The sequence below is a fragment of the Typopeltis vanoorti genome, chromosome 24 (assembly GCF_054136105.1).
Source record: "Typopeltis vanoorti isolate ZY-2024b chromosome 24, IOZ_Tvanoo_1.0, whole genome shotgun sequence".
In the NCBI taxonomy this organism is placed as follows: Eukaryota; Metazoa; Arthropoda; class Arachnida; order Uropygi; family Thelyphonidae; genus Typopeltis; species Typopeltis vanoorti.
Genome location: NC_143572.1, coordinates 79,475,219 through 79,492,767, shown reverse-complemented (window position 1 = coordinate 79,492,767; position 17,549 = coordinate 79,475,219). Strand labels below are relative to the sequence as shown.

Below are 17,549 nucleotides of genomic sequence, written 5' to 3'. Positions count from 1 at the left end.
ACGATTCCGAAAAATGTGATCATGTTAGCATTTGAAGAAGCAGCATTTTTACAAACCATATTACGGCTGTGTGCCTCACAAGGAATCTACATAGCTTGTTCAATTTTTTTTTTTTTTTGAGAAATTATGGCTTGTACTCCATTATAAACACCCGCCATGTTCGCTCCATTGTGATATCCTTGGCCTCTAACGTTCAGAATATCGAGTCCATCTTTTTTTAATTTATTGACAATTTTATAGGCTAAACCGCAACCAGTTTTTACTTTTATCGCTATAAAATCTATAGAGCTTTCTTCAATCTTAATAGAATCGTTCCTAATAACTACATATCGAATAATTTCGCACATTTGTTCGTGATGCGATACATCAGGTGCGTAGTCAAGGAAAAGTATTTCGATTCTTTAATTCTAGAAAGAATTTCAGATCGAACATGGTTCCCTAAGAGTAAAAGAAATTCGTCCTGAATTTTATGAGATAACTATGAAACAGACTCCTTCTTATGATTAGCAACATGTTCTGCGATGGTCATATTGTATCGGCTTATTAATTCGGTCAAGTTTAGAAAAATTCCAGCATTCGGATTACCAATAATTTCTTGCGTACCTCTAAGAGGTATATTCTTTGCACAAAATAAAATTACATCCAACATCACACCTAAAATATTTCGCCATCTTTTCTTTTCTGTCTGTATTGCTTTTCGCAACAAACCTTCTATAAAACCCCCAGTTTTAAGTTTCTTTTCAAAGCATTTCCAATGGAAATACGCGTCGCGATGAAATACAGAATTTTCATGATCGAAAATTCGATTTAGATTTTTTCAATCTTTAAATCTTCGGCTTTGATTGCTGATGGCAGAATCCGTTTTACCTCCTTTACCAAAAAGGATACATGGAAAACAAAATATCGACATAGATATTTTTGAAAAAAAACGAGCCAGTAACGATAGACTCGCTCTCCATTGGAACATATTTTAAAAAACCATTCCTTTGAAAATCTCCTGCCATCCCCTGAAGCACATTCCCTAACATCTGCGTCTTCTCTTGTGTTCTAATTGAACATGAATCAGAACAATCTAATTTTATCCGTAATAGGCAGCCATGAAGGAGGATCGTTGAAATTAATTGAATTAAATACCTCTTTTTCTTGTTCTGTCGAATTTTCTCGTATTTCAATTTCTTCTTCTTCAACTTCCCTTCCTTTTTCTTGATCTTCAGTGGTAGTGTTTTCTTCAAATTCAATCGTCTTTTCTTGAAAGTCGATCGGTATTGTCTCGAGTGAACTGCTTCTATTTGAATACTCGGTTTTTCTAGCCAATTTTGCAACTGTATTACACTATGTTGATGTGTTTCGTTTCTCAATTTTCTTCTTTTCCTATATTCAGCACCACTGGCTTTTCTTGACGCTTCATCTGAAAAAGAAAAATTATATATTTGTAATGTAATCAAAAGTGATTACATTACAAATAAAAATGGAAAATAATATTGCAGTCGTAATATTATGTAACATACAATGAAACATTTTTACGAATTTCTATAATAGGAAACTTAAAATAATACCTTCTGCTCGCAGTCATGCTAGCACACTGCACAAATAATGCACATTAATGTACAACGACCATGCCCAAACTCGCGTACCATACCCCTTACTAGGGCGATATCTTACGAGGAAACGAGTGTATCGAGCGAGAGCGTCCGAAGCAAATCGTTAGTTTGCTTAAAGTATTTGACGAACATTACAAGATACATTTGGCTTTTTATTATTTTTTTATTTCAAGTTATTCATTTTTATTTTTCACCAATTTGCCGCCTTTTCCAATTGTTCACCTGAGGCAAATGCCTCGTTTGCCTCACCCTTGTCCCGGCTCGGTTCAGCAGCTGTTTAACTGAAGGAAGGCACATCGAACAGAAAAATGGCTGGTTCAGTTCGATAAAAGCTTGAGCGTCGATTCATCTATTTTCGCGCAGTTGCAACAGAAATCTCACGATATACCTTTTTTCCTTTCGGTAACTTCGGTTCCCGAACTGCGGCTCTTCGAATTGTCTTTCTGTTTGTTGACTATTGGCTGCGCTAAGCTGACTGGAGTCGAAGTAATCTTTCGTTGTTGGCCTTTGTTGCCGCCATCTTTACTTCACATGGTGGGCATATCTGGCGCTTTCACGTGGCTGTTTTTTTAGTTGAAAAAATTACGGATAATAATCCCTCAATGAAGCGCTCGGGAAAATTCACGAGACAATTCGATATTTGTTTAGCGCCATATTATGAACTTAAAAAATTGCAGCATATTGGTAAGCAAAGTCTTGTTACTGAGTTCTTGATAACTAAACCAGAAGAAGTGTGCAACGAGAATTAAAACAAATGATGTCCAAGAGATTTCAAGTGGCCAGAGGTCGTGATGACCTCTGGCCACTTAAAGAACATTTACGAAATATTATTTCTGAAGAAAGTGATGACGATTAAAATATGCGCTTTAATTTATAGCGTCTAAAACATTTATGCATTATGTGCAATGAAATTTATGTACAATTTGCAATTTTTATAATTTTATTCTATGTATTTGTCTCAGTTTATGTTTTCTTAACTTACATGAATTACCCTGAATTAAATAAAAATATTGTTTTTGCTGGATAAGTCATTGTTGTTTATATAATTTAAAAAAAAAAAAAACGATTTCGGAACCTAACCCTACTTTTTCTATATGATCTAAGTTTCGCATAATGCGATTTATATAATGCGGCATTTCTATGGAACCTAACATCCGCGTATACGAGGGTTACCTGTAATATAATTCTAAATATGGAAAGTATAAGTGTCAAATGAACAATAGCTATTCTTCTCTCGCGCCATGCGAGAAGCACAAGGGGATTTACGGTTCTTGGGGGTGATTAGATTATCACTGGCAAACACTAGAGTGAGACTCGAATAATTTGAATTTTGATGCGATTTTTAAATAACAGCCATATAATAAACACGGAAATCGAAAAAAGTAATCACTTGAGAAATTATTAATTTTCGGTATTGAACTAAAGAAAGGCTGAAATAATTCGTTTTACTTATTTATACACAAGTTCTTACCTTTAACTGTAATCTATCACACAATCCGCGAAAGCTCTTGCAGAAAACGCGACATTCGGAAGATCGTCAACACTGTTTCCAATTCTAAATATGGGCAGAAACGTTTATAGAAAATTACTTGTCTATGTCGGTGTCATAAACAAGTCAGTTCACACTTCACACACATAAAACATGAAATCAGAAAACAAAAACAGCAACTCATGACAAATGAGAACGTTCCATCGGAGTGCATGACACAAAAACCAATCACAGCCACTGATTCTAGGTTGTATTGTCTCAGCGCACATCCTGCCTCACGGTTTGGGCGGTTTAAAACCATTGGAACGCAAGAATTTGACCAGCTGCGCCATCTGTACGTCTGAAAGCTGTATTTGTTGCCGCATATCCAGGCTATTAACGCGAACGTAAGGCGTGTTTTAGAGAGGAGAGTGTTGTGGTCGGATTCTATTCAATGTTCCGATAATCCAGACTTATCGGATTTGTTGTGAAGAATATAACATTGTTGTTCTTGTATTCTTTATTTTTTATTGAACGTTCGTTTTGTCCAAAGTAAGAAATATGGCAGTCACATGGAACTTGGTATACATACACCAAGAAGAGACAGAGTTGAGCATTTATCTTTAAAAAATGGGAAATACGTGGAGAGTATATTAATACGAATATAAGTAGCTACTAACTTTAAAAAAAAATAACATAAAATAAGGAATTTTATTTCCTGAAAGGGAGTAAGAAGTGGTAAAACGGCTTAGTCAAATACGACTTTTACAAAAGAGCCTCCAGCAGTGAGAAAATAGAATCGAATTTCTTTTTGGACTGCTTTTTCTAAGTTGAACAATTCTCACCAGTACCAACTTGAACACAGAGATGACCTGTCTACACTTCGTACAAATAACAAAGATATGAATCAGTGACATCGTGAAAAATTCTCAGACATACGGATCGCTGAGTTCTGAAAATAAATTTTTAAAATTCATTATACCACAGCTTTAGACATGTTATCTTCAGGTAGGTAAACACCCTAACAGGATGTGTTACTGTCTGAAATAATATGGGTACTACGGTCGATTTACTGTAATACATGGGAACAAAATCCCAACTTTCCGAGAGAAAAAAACTGCTTCCCAGTGCCAGAGATCGACTATCTCGATAACAGTTCGAACACAGGCTTAGAAAAAGTACCTGCAGTCGACGACTAGATTTGAACCTAAGTCTAGCTTCGAGCCAAAGAGGACTCAAGTGCCATTTCCACTCTGCTACACAGACCATAAACGTAGAATAAATTATAAGAAAATTATTTGAAATCATTCACAATATTACAATAATTTTTAGCGTTGTTAAAAACAACAGAATAATGCAACAAAAAAAAAATGCACACATATTACAGTCAAAGGGAAACAACATGATGAATAGTTTGTTGCCTCATACTTAGCTTTTATAACCGTTCGTAAACGGTTGGGTATATTATTTGCTAACAGTTTTTTTATTTTTATTTTTTTAAATCAAAAAATGCCCACGTGGTCTTCAGACTAGAAACAGTTTCATTTTTGTCTCTTAGGAATACTTCATGAAGGTGTTTCATCGTAATTCCCCACAAAATCTCAACGGGGTTGCAATCTGGTAAGTTTGCCAGCCATTGATTTGTCTTCCTTTGAAGTCATTTATAAGCGCAATTGGGAGTGTTACAAGAAGCTGAAAAAGGAAATCTCCATCACATTAATTTTGGAGCGCTTTCTGTTAACAGCATCAGATGATTTATATGATGGTGATTTCCTTTTTCGGTAAGATGGTACACTTTGGAATTAAATTTTTCGTACACAATACAGCTTCCCTAGACTCTTTGCAGTCATAAAAGCCCATACCATTAACAGAGGTTGCAAATTTCATCAAACGTTTCATGCATTCTTTATCAAATATTATATACTATAATCATATATTATAAAGTTTTAAGTGTAATTTTGTTGTATTTTACAGTGCACCACATCCTTTACTCAAAGCACGAAAGAAAATTTCAAATCCTTACATAGTGCTGTACAACCACCTGTTTCACTATTAACTTCAGCAGCATCAGCGTCACCTAATTTAATGTGTGAACTGCGCATGTCTCTTAACGCTTAAGTGTTCGCCCAGTACCCGTATTCTTGTTTCCGTGAATTTTTAATTTCTAAATATAAATATTTTATTCTAAGAGGTACAAGGATAAACCTTCAGACTTTGTGAAAGTTTGTTAGCTGTTTTTCCTGTTTCTTTTTCAAGTTCTTTTTCCGCTTTTCGTTTTTTTATTTTTTTTATAAGCTCCGTATAATTTTTTTGTTCCCTTATACCCAAAAATTTATTTTAAAGTAAAATACCTATTGTACAAAAACTTGGTAAGATATAAAAATAAATCTGAATACTTAAAGGCATAAATTCTCCTTTTGATTTGTAAACTTATTGGTTAAATTTTGAATCTACTTACGTTGGTGTGTTCTCTGTGCGTTTAGCAATCAAAAATTCGAATCCTCAAAGAACGTCTAAATGTCACTGTGTAATAGAGATTAAGCCCGATACACGTACGCGCCTCAGATCCCACCTGGTGAATACATGCACCATGTAAGAAAGAAAGTCGATAGCGTAGGGTTCTCAATGCCCTGGGCGAGATCCGGACTCATCCATTACTTCTCCCAACTCTATACTACACATAACGAAAAAACTTGCAGCGTTTGCTAAATGTTATTAAAATTTTCAGTATTTAATACGATCTATTTAGTGCATGTCCACATTTAATAAACGCTAATATTAAAACATGTTCATATTTTATTTTTTCCACTCAGCAGCCCTTAAAGAAGGCCCCGCGACGCGATGCATCGCTTGCTTACCGGGTTAAGCCGACCCTGCACACAAAACATAATTTCATCGCATAAAAGTACATTTTCCCAGCCCTGTTGACCCTACAAATTCTTTGCTTACATCATCGCACTCTAGCCGGGTTTTGCTTGGAAGTCATAAAGCGCTTCATCTTAGGCACACGTGATTTAAAACCTAATTTGTGTATTTGTCACATCATACATTCAGACACATTCACATCTACTTCTTTCCATCTCCTATGAAAATACCTCACAGAAACGTTTTTCCTCGACATTCTACAATCTCCTCTCATCTCTTGATGTAGTTATTACCTTTCGATCACTTCAACAGCAGTCGAAAGGTGATAACTAACGGTTTGAAATTTCGTTATTACTGTTAGTAATAACTAAAGGTAACTACAAAGGTTTGAAAACTCCGGTGATTAGAATACTGTTTCAATACTCTACTCTCGCTTGCATGATAACATATCAATTCCTCGGCTAAAATCTGTGGAGAGAAAATTCGTACTGCGTCTCTATGGAAAGGCCATTATAAATGGCCTTCTTTGCATAGAACACTGCACAAAATATCTTAGCTTCCGATATATCGCTCGCTCTACTCCTGGTTAGCAAATGATAAATTGAAATACATGCGCAAACGATTCCTCCCATACGAGTCAGTCCCGCACGTACTGAAATATATGTTATTTCTATGATCTCCTCAAAACCGATCGATGAATTTTGGAATATGTAATATTTAATATTTTGAATCACATTAAAAATTATTCTAATTTTTTGAATGTTTGCAAATAACCATTTTCTTGTAATTTAAATTACACTTATATATGATTTAAATGGTTAAATAATCTAGAAAGTAAGTAGATTTAGACGAATGCTAATTCATATTTTGTAATAATTATGCTTTGCAATAAATTAGAATTGCAAATTTTTCAACACATTTTCTTTGATTAATCTAATTTTTTGATTCGGAGGTGTGGAATCTGTGGGGGACTTATAAGTGGTGACTGTTAACAATCACTACTGCCTGAAATTTTAATAATTGACCCTAAATACACTTTGCAATTTGAGAATGTAGTTTCATTCTTAAATGAAATTACACCATACAGGAAAGAAAACTTTGCATAGAGAAAGAGCATCATGAGAAATAAATGAATAAAATTGAATTTAAAATTAGGTAAATCGCTGTCATCAATAGAAGAGAATACTCTCATCAGTTCATTTGGGTGAAGTTTCCTCAAGGAAGTTTCAAGAAACATTTCCATGAGTAAAAGTCGATGAGAGATGTACAAGTCTTATTTTGAAGTAGAGAAACGACTGTGTGATTATTGATCTAATTTGCTTTTTTAGAATTGAATTTCAGTTATATCCCCAGAGACACATTGTCATATCGAAATCACTTTATTGTAATTTTTTATAAAGCTTATACATTAAAACGAGTATTTGTTGAAAGCAATTATGTTATTAAAATATTCTCACATTACAAAAAGAACTGCATTTTATTAAATATCAAAAAGTGAAGCTCCTAAGCCGAAATTGCTAAGCAATTTCTGTTACACTAATTTTCTGCAAAGTAAATGAGTTTTCTGAAATTATTTTCATCTGCCTCGTACGAGAAACGCCAATTTCTTCAAACACTTCTCTGAAACAGATTTTTTTCTCTTTTCATTATTAATTGCGAAGTCCTCAATTTAATTTAAACAATATGTGAGAAACTGACCGAATAACATAAAAAAAAGAAAATCGTGGATAGTCCGTTAGTCAGACAAGTGTATCCTTTCCTCCAAGAGGATTTTATTTCTAAATTATTAGCAAAAATTAAGCAAAAAAAATTGAGAACCCTTGAAATGTAATCGGAAAATCCCTGCTTGATGTTAGCAGGTTTTCGATACTGCATTGCACTAAACAGTATCTTCAATAGTTAAATATTTGGGTGATATTAAAACACATCCCGTTCACACTGTTTTGATAAATTTGCGATGAATTTTCCTTCAGTCCACGTAAGTATATTATTTAAAACTCAAGTGACACTTAGAATAGCAGTGCCTCTCAATAATGTATTATTTATTTTCGAAATAATAATAAAAATAAACCCATTCACAAGGATTGATTTTAAGTTGTGCTTAAAAGGGCGACTTGACGAAATGCAAATATAATTGTACATATGTGACAAGGACACACATACACACACCACCACACATTAGCAGTGATGAATTCTTCAGTGGGTCACCAGATGTTCCTACCACGAGAATGTTTTCCCGAACGTTGACAAGTACCTTGTTTCTCATCAGAATGTGCAAATTATACACGGTGTGAACATCTTAGTGTCTTCTCAGATGAGACCAGCCAAAAAATTTATTCTCGCAGATTTTGCATGCAAAGAGACTATCTCTGGTGTGCTTTTTCATGTCATTATTAAGAAGTCTTCTTCAAAAAATTATTTTCTGCATATTTTACACGAAGAAAGCTTTTCTTTAGTCAGAGGGTGCCGTTTCCGATGCTTTTTAAGGGAGCTTAGAGTTGAAAATTAGAGCTAAACACGTGACGAGTGAAAGTTTTCTCATCAGCATATATTCTTAGATGTATTTTTAGACTTGAACTCACGGAAACCGTTTGTTGTAAATTCTACATAGAAAAGATTTCTCACCAGTATGAATGCTTATGTTTCAGGTGTGAAGTCTCTTGTTGCAAATTTTGCAGAAAAAAGATTTCTCACCAGTGTGAATTCCTAGATGCATCTTCAGATGTGAACTTTGTGAAAACTTCTTGTTGCAAATTCCGCATTAAAGAGGTTTCTCGCCAATATGAACTCTTAAATATCTATTCAGAGTCGAACTGTTCGAAAACTTCTTGTTGCAAATCTCGCATAGAAAAGATTTCTCACCAGTATGAATTCTTCGATGTTTTTTCAGACTGGATTTGTCTGAAAACTTCTTGTAGCAAATTTCACACAAAAAAGGTTTCTCACCTGTATGAACTCTTAGATGTCTTTTCAGAGTCGAACTGTTTGAAAACTTCTTATTGCAAATTTCGCATAGAAAAGGTTTCTCTCCAGTATGAATTCTTATATGTGTTTTCAGATGTGAACTCTGTGAAAACTTCTTGTTGCAAATTTCACACAAAAAAGATTTTTCGCCTTCATGTATCCTTCGATGTATTCCTAGACTCGAATTGTCTGAAAACTTCTTGTTGCAAATTAAGCATAAAAAAGGTTTCTCACCACTGTGAATTCTTAGATGTTTTTCCAGACTCGAACTGTAAGAAAACATCTTGTTGCAAATTTCGCATAGAAAAGATTTCTCTCCAGTATGATTTCTTAGATGTTTTTTCAGATTTGAACTCTGTGAAAATCTCTTGTTGCAAATTTCGCAGAGAAAAGGTTTCTCACCAGTGTGAATTCTTAGATGTTTTTCCAGATTCGAACTGTAAGAAAACCCCTTGTTGCAAATTTCACATAGAAATGTTTTCAGATGTGAACCCTGGAAAGACCTCTTGTTACAAATCTTGAATAGAATAGGTTTCTCGTCATCATGTATTCTTCGATGTATTTCAAGTCTAGAATTGTCTGAAAACTTCTTGTTGCAAATTCCGCAATGAAAAGGTTTTTCACCAGTATGTACTCTTAGATGTCTTTTCAGAGTCGAACTGTTTGAAAACTTCTTATTGCAAACCTCGCATACAAAAGGTTTCTCACCAGTATGAATTCTTAGATGTATTTTCAGACCCGAATTGTCTGAAAATTTCTTTTTGCAAATTCCGCATTGAAAAGGTTTCTCACCAGTATGTACTCTTAGATGTCTTTTCAGACTCGAATTTTCTGAAAACTTCTTATTGCAAATTTCGCATAGAAAAGTTCTCTCTCCGGTATGAATTCTTAGATGTGTTTTCAAATGTGAACTATGTGAAAACTTCTTGTTGCAAATTTCACACAAAAAAGTTTTCTCGCCTTCATGTATTCGATGTTTTTCTAGACTCGAATTGTCTGAGAACTTCTTGTTGCAAATTAGGCATAGAAGAGATTTCTCACTAGTGTGAATTCTTTGATGTTTTTCCAGACTCGACCTGTAAGAAAATATCTTGTTGCAAATTTCGCATAGAAAAGGTTTCTCACCATCATGTATTCTCTGATGTAATACCAGTCTCGAATTGACAGAAAATTTCTTGTTGCAAATTCCGCATTGAAAAGGTTTCTCACCAGTATGAACTCTTATATGCATTTTCAGATGTGAATTCTGTGAAAATTTCTTGTTGCAAATTTCACACAGAAAAGATTTCTCACCTTCATGTATTCTTCGATGTTTTTCTACACTCGAATTTTCTGAAAACTTCTTGTTGCAAATCTCGCATAGAAAAGGTTTCTCGCCAGTATGAATTCTTAGATGTTTTTTCAGACTCGAATTTTCTGAAAACTTCTTATTGCAAATTTCGCATAGAAAAGGTTTCTCACCAGTATGAATTCTTAGATGTTTTTTCAGACTCGAATTTTCTGAAAACTTCTTGTTGCAAATTTTGCATAGAAAAGGTTTCTCACCAGTATGAATTCTTATATGTGTTTTCAGATATGAACTCTGTGAAAATCTCTTGTTGCAAATTTCACACAGAAAAGATTTCTCGCCTTCATGTATTCTTCGATGTTTTTCTAGACTCGAATTGTATGAAAACTTCTTGTTGCAAATCTCGCATAGAAAAGGTTTCTCACCAGTATGAATTCTTAGATGTTTTTTCAGACTCGAATTTTCTGAAAACTTCTTGTTGCAAATTTTGCATAGAAAAGGTTTTTCACCAGTATGAATTCTTTTATGTGTTTTCAGATGTGAACTCTGTGAAAACCTCTTGTTGCAAATTTCACAGAGAAAAGGTTTCTCACCAGTGTGAATTCTTAGATGTTTTTCCAGATTCGAACTGGAAGAAAACCTCTTGTTGCAAATTTCACATAGAAATGTTTTCTCACCACTAAGGACTGTTAGATGTGTTTTCAGGTGTGAACACTGTGAAAGCCTCTTTTTGCAAATTTCGCCTAGAATAGGTTTCTCACTATCGTGTATTCTTAGATGTATTTCCAGCCTGGAATAATCTGAAAATTTCTTGTAAATTCCACATTGATAAGCTTTCTCACCAGTATGAACTCTTACATGTCTTTTCAGAGTCGAACTGTTTGAAAACGTCTTGTTGCAAATTTCGCAGAGAAAAGTTTCTCACTAGCACATGAATTCTTAGATGGTTTTCCTGACTCGAACAGTAAGAAAACATGTTGCAAATTTCGCATATAAAAGGTTTCTCACCACTATGAATTCCAGATCTTAAATATGTGAAAACCTTTTGTTGCAAATTTCGCATAGAAAAGGTTTCTCACCATCGTGTAATCTTGGATTTATTTCAAGACTGGAATTGTATGAAAACGCCTTGTTGCCAATTTTGCAAAGAAAATGTCTATCACCACTATGAATTCTCAGATGTCTTTTCATTTGCGAATTTTCTGTAAAACCTCTTGATGCAAATTTTGCAGAGAAAAGGTTTCTCACAAGTATGAATTCTTGGATATTTTTCAGAATCGAACTGTGTAAACATAATGTTGCAAATTTAACACGGAAACGGTTTCTCTCTCGTGTGAACTCTTTCGTTTCTTTTCAGTTTAAAGGAGTCCAGGAGTTTCTCATGACTTTGCATATCGCATGAAAGGAGCAATCTCTGGTGAGACTTTTCATATGATTTTTAAAATAAGCTGATTGAGTAAATTGTTTCACATATTTTACTACAAAATATTTTTGTTGCTTTTTATGGGACTATAGACTCGAAAACAGAGCTACACACAAGACTAGTGAAAGTTTTCTCACCAGTATGCACTCTTAGATTTGTTTTCACACTCGAACTGTCTGAAAGTGTCGTGTTGCAAATTTCGCATGGAAAGGTTTCTCTCTGGCGTGTTTTCGTGACTTCTCAGGTGAGATGGGTCGAAGAATTTCTTGTAACATATATCACATGTAAACTAGTTATGATCTTTAGTTGGCTTTGTGATATGGTTTTTATGATTGAGAAAATTGTTTGCCACGTATTTAACATGAAACTCTGATATTCAAACTGCTTCTTGCATGATCACATGGGAAATACTTTTGACTATTTTCATCTAAGTTAATATATTTCAATAGGAAATGTGATTGAACCTTCTCTGTTGCAGGAGTAGAATTACTCATTTCTTTTTGAATTTGGGACGTCGATTCCATTCTCATTTTGAGGATTTTCCCTTATGCCACTAGAAATGCAACCTTCTCGGAAATATTTGATTTTTATTTCGCAAATTCAGCACGAGATGTTTCCAACAACTTAACAATCTTCATAAATTGCTGATTATCGGCTTGGTTTTAATGCATTGGTAGGCAAATGTCAGTAATCCTATTAACAATCTGTAAAGAAAAAAAAAGAGGTAATTAATGCTAAATTAAAATTCCATTTAATAAATAAATTATTCTGAACATATCTAATATTTAATAATAATTAATGTATGAATTTTAATGTAGAAATTTTAATGAATTTTAATGTAGAAAAAAAAGTCTTTTTTTTTTTTTTTTTTAGAAAATATGCTTTTGTTCAACCTTGATAAATGGGAATCCCATCAAATTTTATGTAGGAAAATGCTGGCTTCTAAGTATGTGATATAATATAAAATTATTATTATTACGGGCAACTCCAGGGCGTCATTAGACTCATCACTTATGTTAGCATAAAGAAGAGAGATTGTAAATTGTTAGAGGAAATAATTTTTTTGATTGTACAAGGCAACTAATACTATATAAATTGTACAAAGATTTACTAAAATTTGTAATTTTAAATTTGAAACTTTCAAATTTCAGTTCTTATCCATGTTCTTTCAACACATGGTTTGAATCTTATCCAGATTTAACTGGATGTCTATAGACGTCCTGGCCGGTTGGGAGGTTGAACCCTGTTCAACCGCAGGTTAACTCCACATTGATAGAACATTGAAATGTTCACACGATTTCAGCTTATTCAAGTCATCTTGAAAGATCTCTATGTCTGTTTTATTTACTCTTGTCATCCTCAAATTAGCATTATCAGCAAACAACTTAATAACTTACCTTCAGTATTGTTAATGGAGAAATTAAAGAGGAATGGACTGTTCTCTGGAATGTGGAAGAACAGAGCCTTGCAACACACCACTGGTCACCAACTAAATCTTTGACTACACATCACCACCATACATTACTCTTTGATTTCTCTCTGACACCCATATTCTTGTTTATTTCACTAAACATCCAATCCATCCCCTGTTCACAACCATAATGCCTACTATGACATACCATATTCTGATTTCAACATTTTTGAATTCGGTCTTTAACTGACTTTTTAAACTTTAATCACCTCTTTACTAAAAGGTCTGTAATTTTCAGCCTCTGGTGTTGATTTGCCTGTAAATAATAGCAATACCCTGCCTACCTTCCACTCTCTTGAAACTACCAGATCTAACACGTAAATTGCACATCACAGTCAAAGGAAATATGCGTTGATATTCCAAGTATTAGAATTCCACTTGGTATTTTGAAATATTGCATGCACCTCCCTTTCGTATATTACCAGCTCGTAGTTTCTCAAAGAACACATCACTGTCTGTCACATTAGGAACTGACTTAGGTGCAATCTGACGTAATACTTCGCAAAATATTCACTCACAAATGCAATTATTCCTTTGGTTTAAGTTACTCTCATTCCTGCAGAATTACTTAGCTATCTTTCCATAATCACTTTTCCTTTTACCACCCACTAGAAAGAGAAAGATATCTGGGATATTCTTTGCCCTGAACAGCTAATTTTACCTCATAATTTCTTTTGTATTCTTAACCTGGTTGGTAATCATTCTTGCCCGCATTTATTTATTAACTATATGTATTAATCAAAGAACTGAAAATACAAAGTTTATAAAATGTCTCTCTAACTTGATTTCTATCTATTATTCATTTAATGTTGTGTTTTATTCAATTTCAATAGTTGTTAATTACGAATTTTTAATGTAATACATAGTCAGGTATTAATATCAAAATAATCAATAATGAAAAACACAAAAGAAAAAAAAATTAAAATAATAACTTTCCAAAGTATCATCTGTATATAGGACAGATGTACGTGAGATAGAATTATTGAACTGGTGCTAAACTAGAAAACTAATATTGCAATTTTCTTTCACATTGATGTAGTTTATGTTGTTCCAGTCTGGTATTGATGAACACGTTTGTGTTAAAGTTATCTGAGTATGATATAGGATAGATAAGGTTTTGATGAGTTGAGACTTTGCCATGCCATTTTTAATCCCCTCACATACTCCTCAATAACACATTATCCGATTCGTTATTTCCTCCTAATACATTAAGAGATAAGAAATTCACCTTTGGTATCAACCAAAAATGCTGATACACCTTTAACTGTCTAGAAAACCCTCTAAGTAATGCATACAATATAATAACTACATCCAGAGAAATAAGAATGGCTGAAAACGTCACTCAGATCTGAACGTATGACAAAAATTATTATATTTACAGCTATTTTGCCTGCTTCTGTTTAGGAGTGCCGTGTTTAAATGACAAAAATTTTCTAAGGTCAGATCGAAACATTAATAGAAGAGCGTCGTAATAAAAAAATAAATTATCGAACAAATTTATTGATGCAGATGGTGTCATCCTAGCTTTTCTATTACCCACCTGCATTTTCTGTGTGACATCTGCCACCAATGATTGCGCTCTGAGATTGGTATAACCATCTACATGCATTCTTTCGACAATAAATATTCTCTCTAGAAATGAATATATTATTTCAAATTATAAAGACCAATTTGATTATTCCAATGAAAATATTCCAGTTCTTGTTTAATGCGAACATAATCGGCATAACGATTTATGTTGAGAATTCAGAATATGGTAGTGCTGCTTACTATTAAACACTAATATTCAATATTAGTTTTTTAATAATAAAAAGAACAATTTTGCATTTAAATAAAAATGCCTGATCTTTTGTCCTCTGAGAACTCAAATTTTCATCCAAACAATATATTATTTAAAGAAAAAACAATGCTTTTCCGATATTTTTTTTTCGTAATATACAAATAAGAACTGCATTATCAATCAGATGATAAGCAGGCACTCTGGTATGCCTGGAGAACGGCTACTACCAGTAACGTGTCCTTCACGTTTGCTGCAGAGGCTTTCCTGAAGTAGGATTTGGAGACAGATGAGTTCTTTCAAACGATGACATTCTAGTGAGTTTCGTTTGATCTGCCATCTCTTAGAAGAAAGTAATTGTGTTACTCTTAGCATATGGTACCCATGCATGGCTGTGCAGTGAGCAACGTGTAAACTACGTGATATGATGATTTTTCTCAATACTTATTGGAAAGTGATTTGCTTAATGTTAAATGCGTACTCGATCAAACTGAATTTTAAAGAGTTGTTGAAGGGCTATTGTTAATTATTAAATCACAAGAATCGGATAACGATTACTGTTGAATAATAAATTCAGTATAATAAACTTTACTCAAATTTAAAATGTAAAAATATGTTATTTTCATGATTTAAAAAAAAAAGTTGCCATACAATATTAAGGGGAACAGGTCAAATATCCTCAAAAAAGTATTAGGAACCATTTTAAATAGCATCAGTTAAAACCATTCGTACTTTTCACAGAATTCCTTTACAATATTCTGCTGATTGTTATTCTTGCCTTGTTCTGTTATGATGCTCCATTCCTGTCGTGCAAATGAAATAAAAGTTTCTCTACTTTCAAATATGCTGAGGATTCGTTCAATGCCAATACATGTCCACTTTTTTTTTTCTGTTTAGTTCTGCTTGTTCTTGCGTGTTCTACTTTTCCTTAAGCTATTCATTTCACAAAAGAATCAAGAAACACTCCTCAAGTAAATGAATGAAATGATTAAATATCCTCGATTTTGTTAATTCTTGTCATTTCAAGTAGATGATCTGGAAGACACTGATCGTGAAAATAGATGCACTTCCACTTTACTCTCTTGAAGATCAAATCATCACGCGCTAGTCACTCGATGAAATAAACAGCAGATGGTAGCACAAGAAATCTTGAGCACATTACGTCATCCGTTGTGACAGTGACAACGAAAATTCGTTAAAAATAATGGAAAAAAATGAAGCAATGTTGAGAATAGTTGAGAAATTGTTTATGCAAATATTTCCTTTATATAAAGTTATTGTTCATAAAGAATTTTAAACCATTTCACTTCTCTCTGTCATTCTTTGAAAGTAGTGTCACAGTTTTTGATAAAAAACTGTGACACTACTACACTAAAATCTGAAGTAGGAATTTCCAAATGAATGCAATACAGGTAATCATGTCCATATGGCATCCGTTTCAATCATTTATTATACAACATATACAACTATTCGAAATTTCCAGGCCCTCATCTGCTGTGATGTTCTATTCGAATACAATCGCACTTAAACACCTATATCTTTCAACCCTTCACACATTGGTGAAAGAAAGAAAATTCTTAAATTTAAATTGCTCAGAAATACCCATCTCCAATCCATTAGCCGTCTTAAATGCAAACGCACACAATATGCCGTTTGACCATATCAGATGGTGATGATGGGTGAATTCTCAATCTTTACTCAAGGTTAGTAATTCGGATTTTTACAATTTTGCAGTCTGTGTCATTCTCAACAAATAGTGCAATTAGAGACGGATGGAATAAAAATGGCGCTAACTAATAAATGACATGTCCCCTCTCACAGAAACTATGCTGTACAGACTTAAGCAAAACCATATGTTGCACTGAAACACAGTATCTAACTAAAAACTATTGTCCAATTTTTCAATTACGAAATAAGTATTTGTGTTATTGCATTTCGAATTCTGGATGTGATTATGACAGATCGCAAAGGCTAACTTAAAATAAAAGACTACCAAGAATTGAAACATGCCATAAAATGAATGTATGAGTTCACCTGCCAAGAAGCCATATAATTCAACCAAGGGTTGGAACGTTTGTGTGAGTTGAGTCAGTCAGTAATGAGAAGTTCCGTCGGAACGATAAATGACACCCTGTTGTGAATGTGTTAAAACTAATAGTGAATGTTATTATGACAGTTTCAGATGTTATGGAATTCGATTGAAGAGAATTAGCATTTCAACTCAACACTTGTCGGTTGCTTTTGTCTGTGGGTCGCGCGCTCTTTTGTTAATATCGCACCAATCATATGCACGTCTTTATAGCTGCTGTCTTGTGTAAAACAAAATTCAGCTTGTACGTATTGTAACAATTAAAAAAAAATTGAATAATTTATAAGCGTATCACCTGTAAATCGTTGACATGCCAGCAAAATTCTCAGACGTACCACCTCTGGCACGAGTGTCATAGGTTCGCCATTTAGGGTTTACTGTATAAAGTGTTTATTGTTGAAAATTGTCTTCGTTTTCTGCCAGGAAAGCGCATTTAAAATCATAAGTGTGTTATTCTCAAGCTGAGCAGTTTATTTTCTGGTGAGTGACATACATATGTAATGCTTTTTTTTTATGTAAAATTTTATTTTTATTGTAATAGCCACTAAAACTGCAATGAAAGGGAAAAAACCAACATTGAAGATGAAATTCATTTCTCTTGAA

At 33.7% G+C, this 17,549-nt stretch overlaps 1 protein-coding gene across 1 annotated transcript in view; it reads right to left on the bottom strand.

Annotated features, from left to right (window-relative positions):
* Window positions 1-7,307: 7,307 nt before the first annotated feature.
* Window positions 7,308-17,549, bottom strand: part of LOC150093438 (uncharacterized) — a 32,308-nt gene continuing 22,066 nt past the window's right edge. Inside the window, exon 2 of the mRNA XM_090413613.1 lies at window positions 7,308-11,106. Coding sequence (XP_090269739.1) covers window positions 8,696-11,106 — 2,411 coding nt within the window. The 3' untranslated portion in view covers window positions 7,308-8,695. The remainder of the gene's footprint in view (window positions 11,107-17,549) is intronic.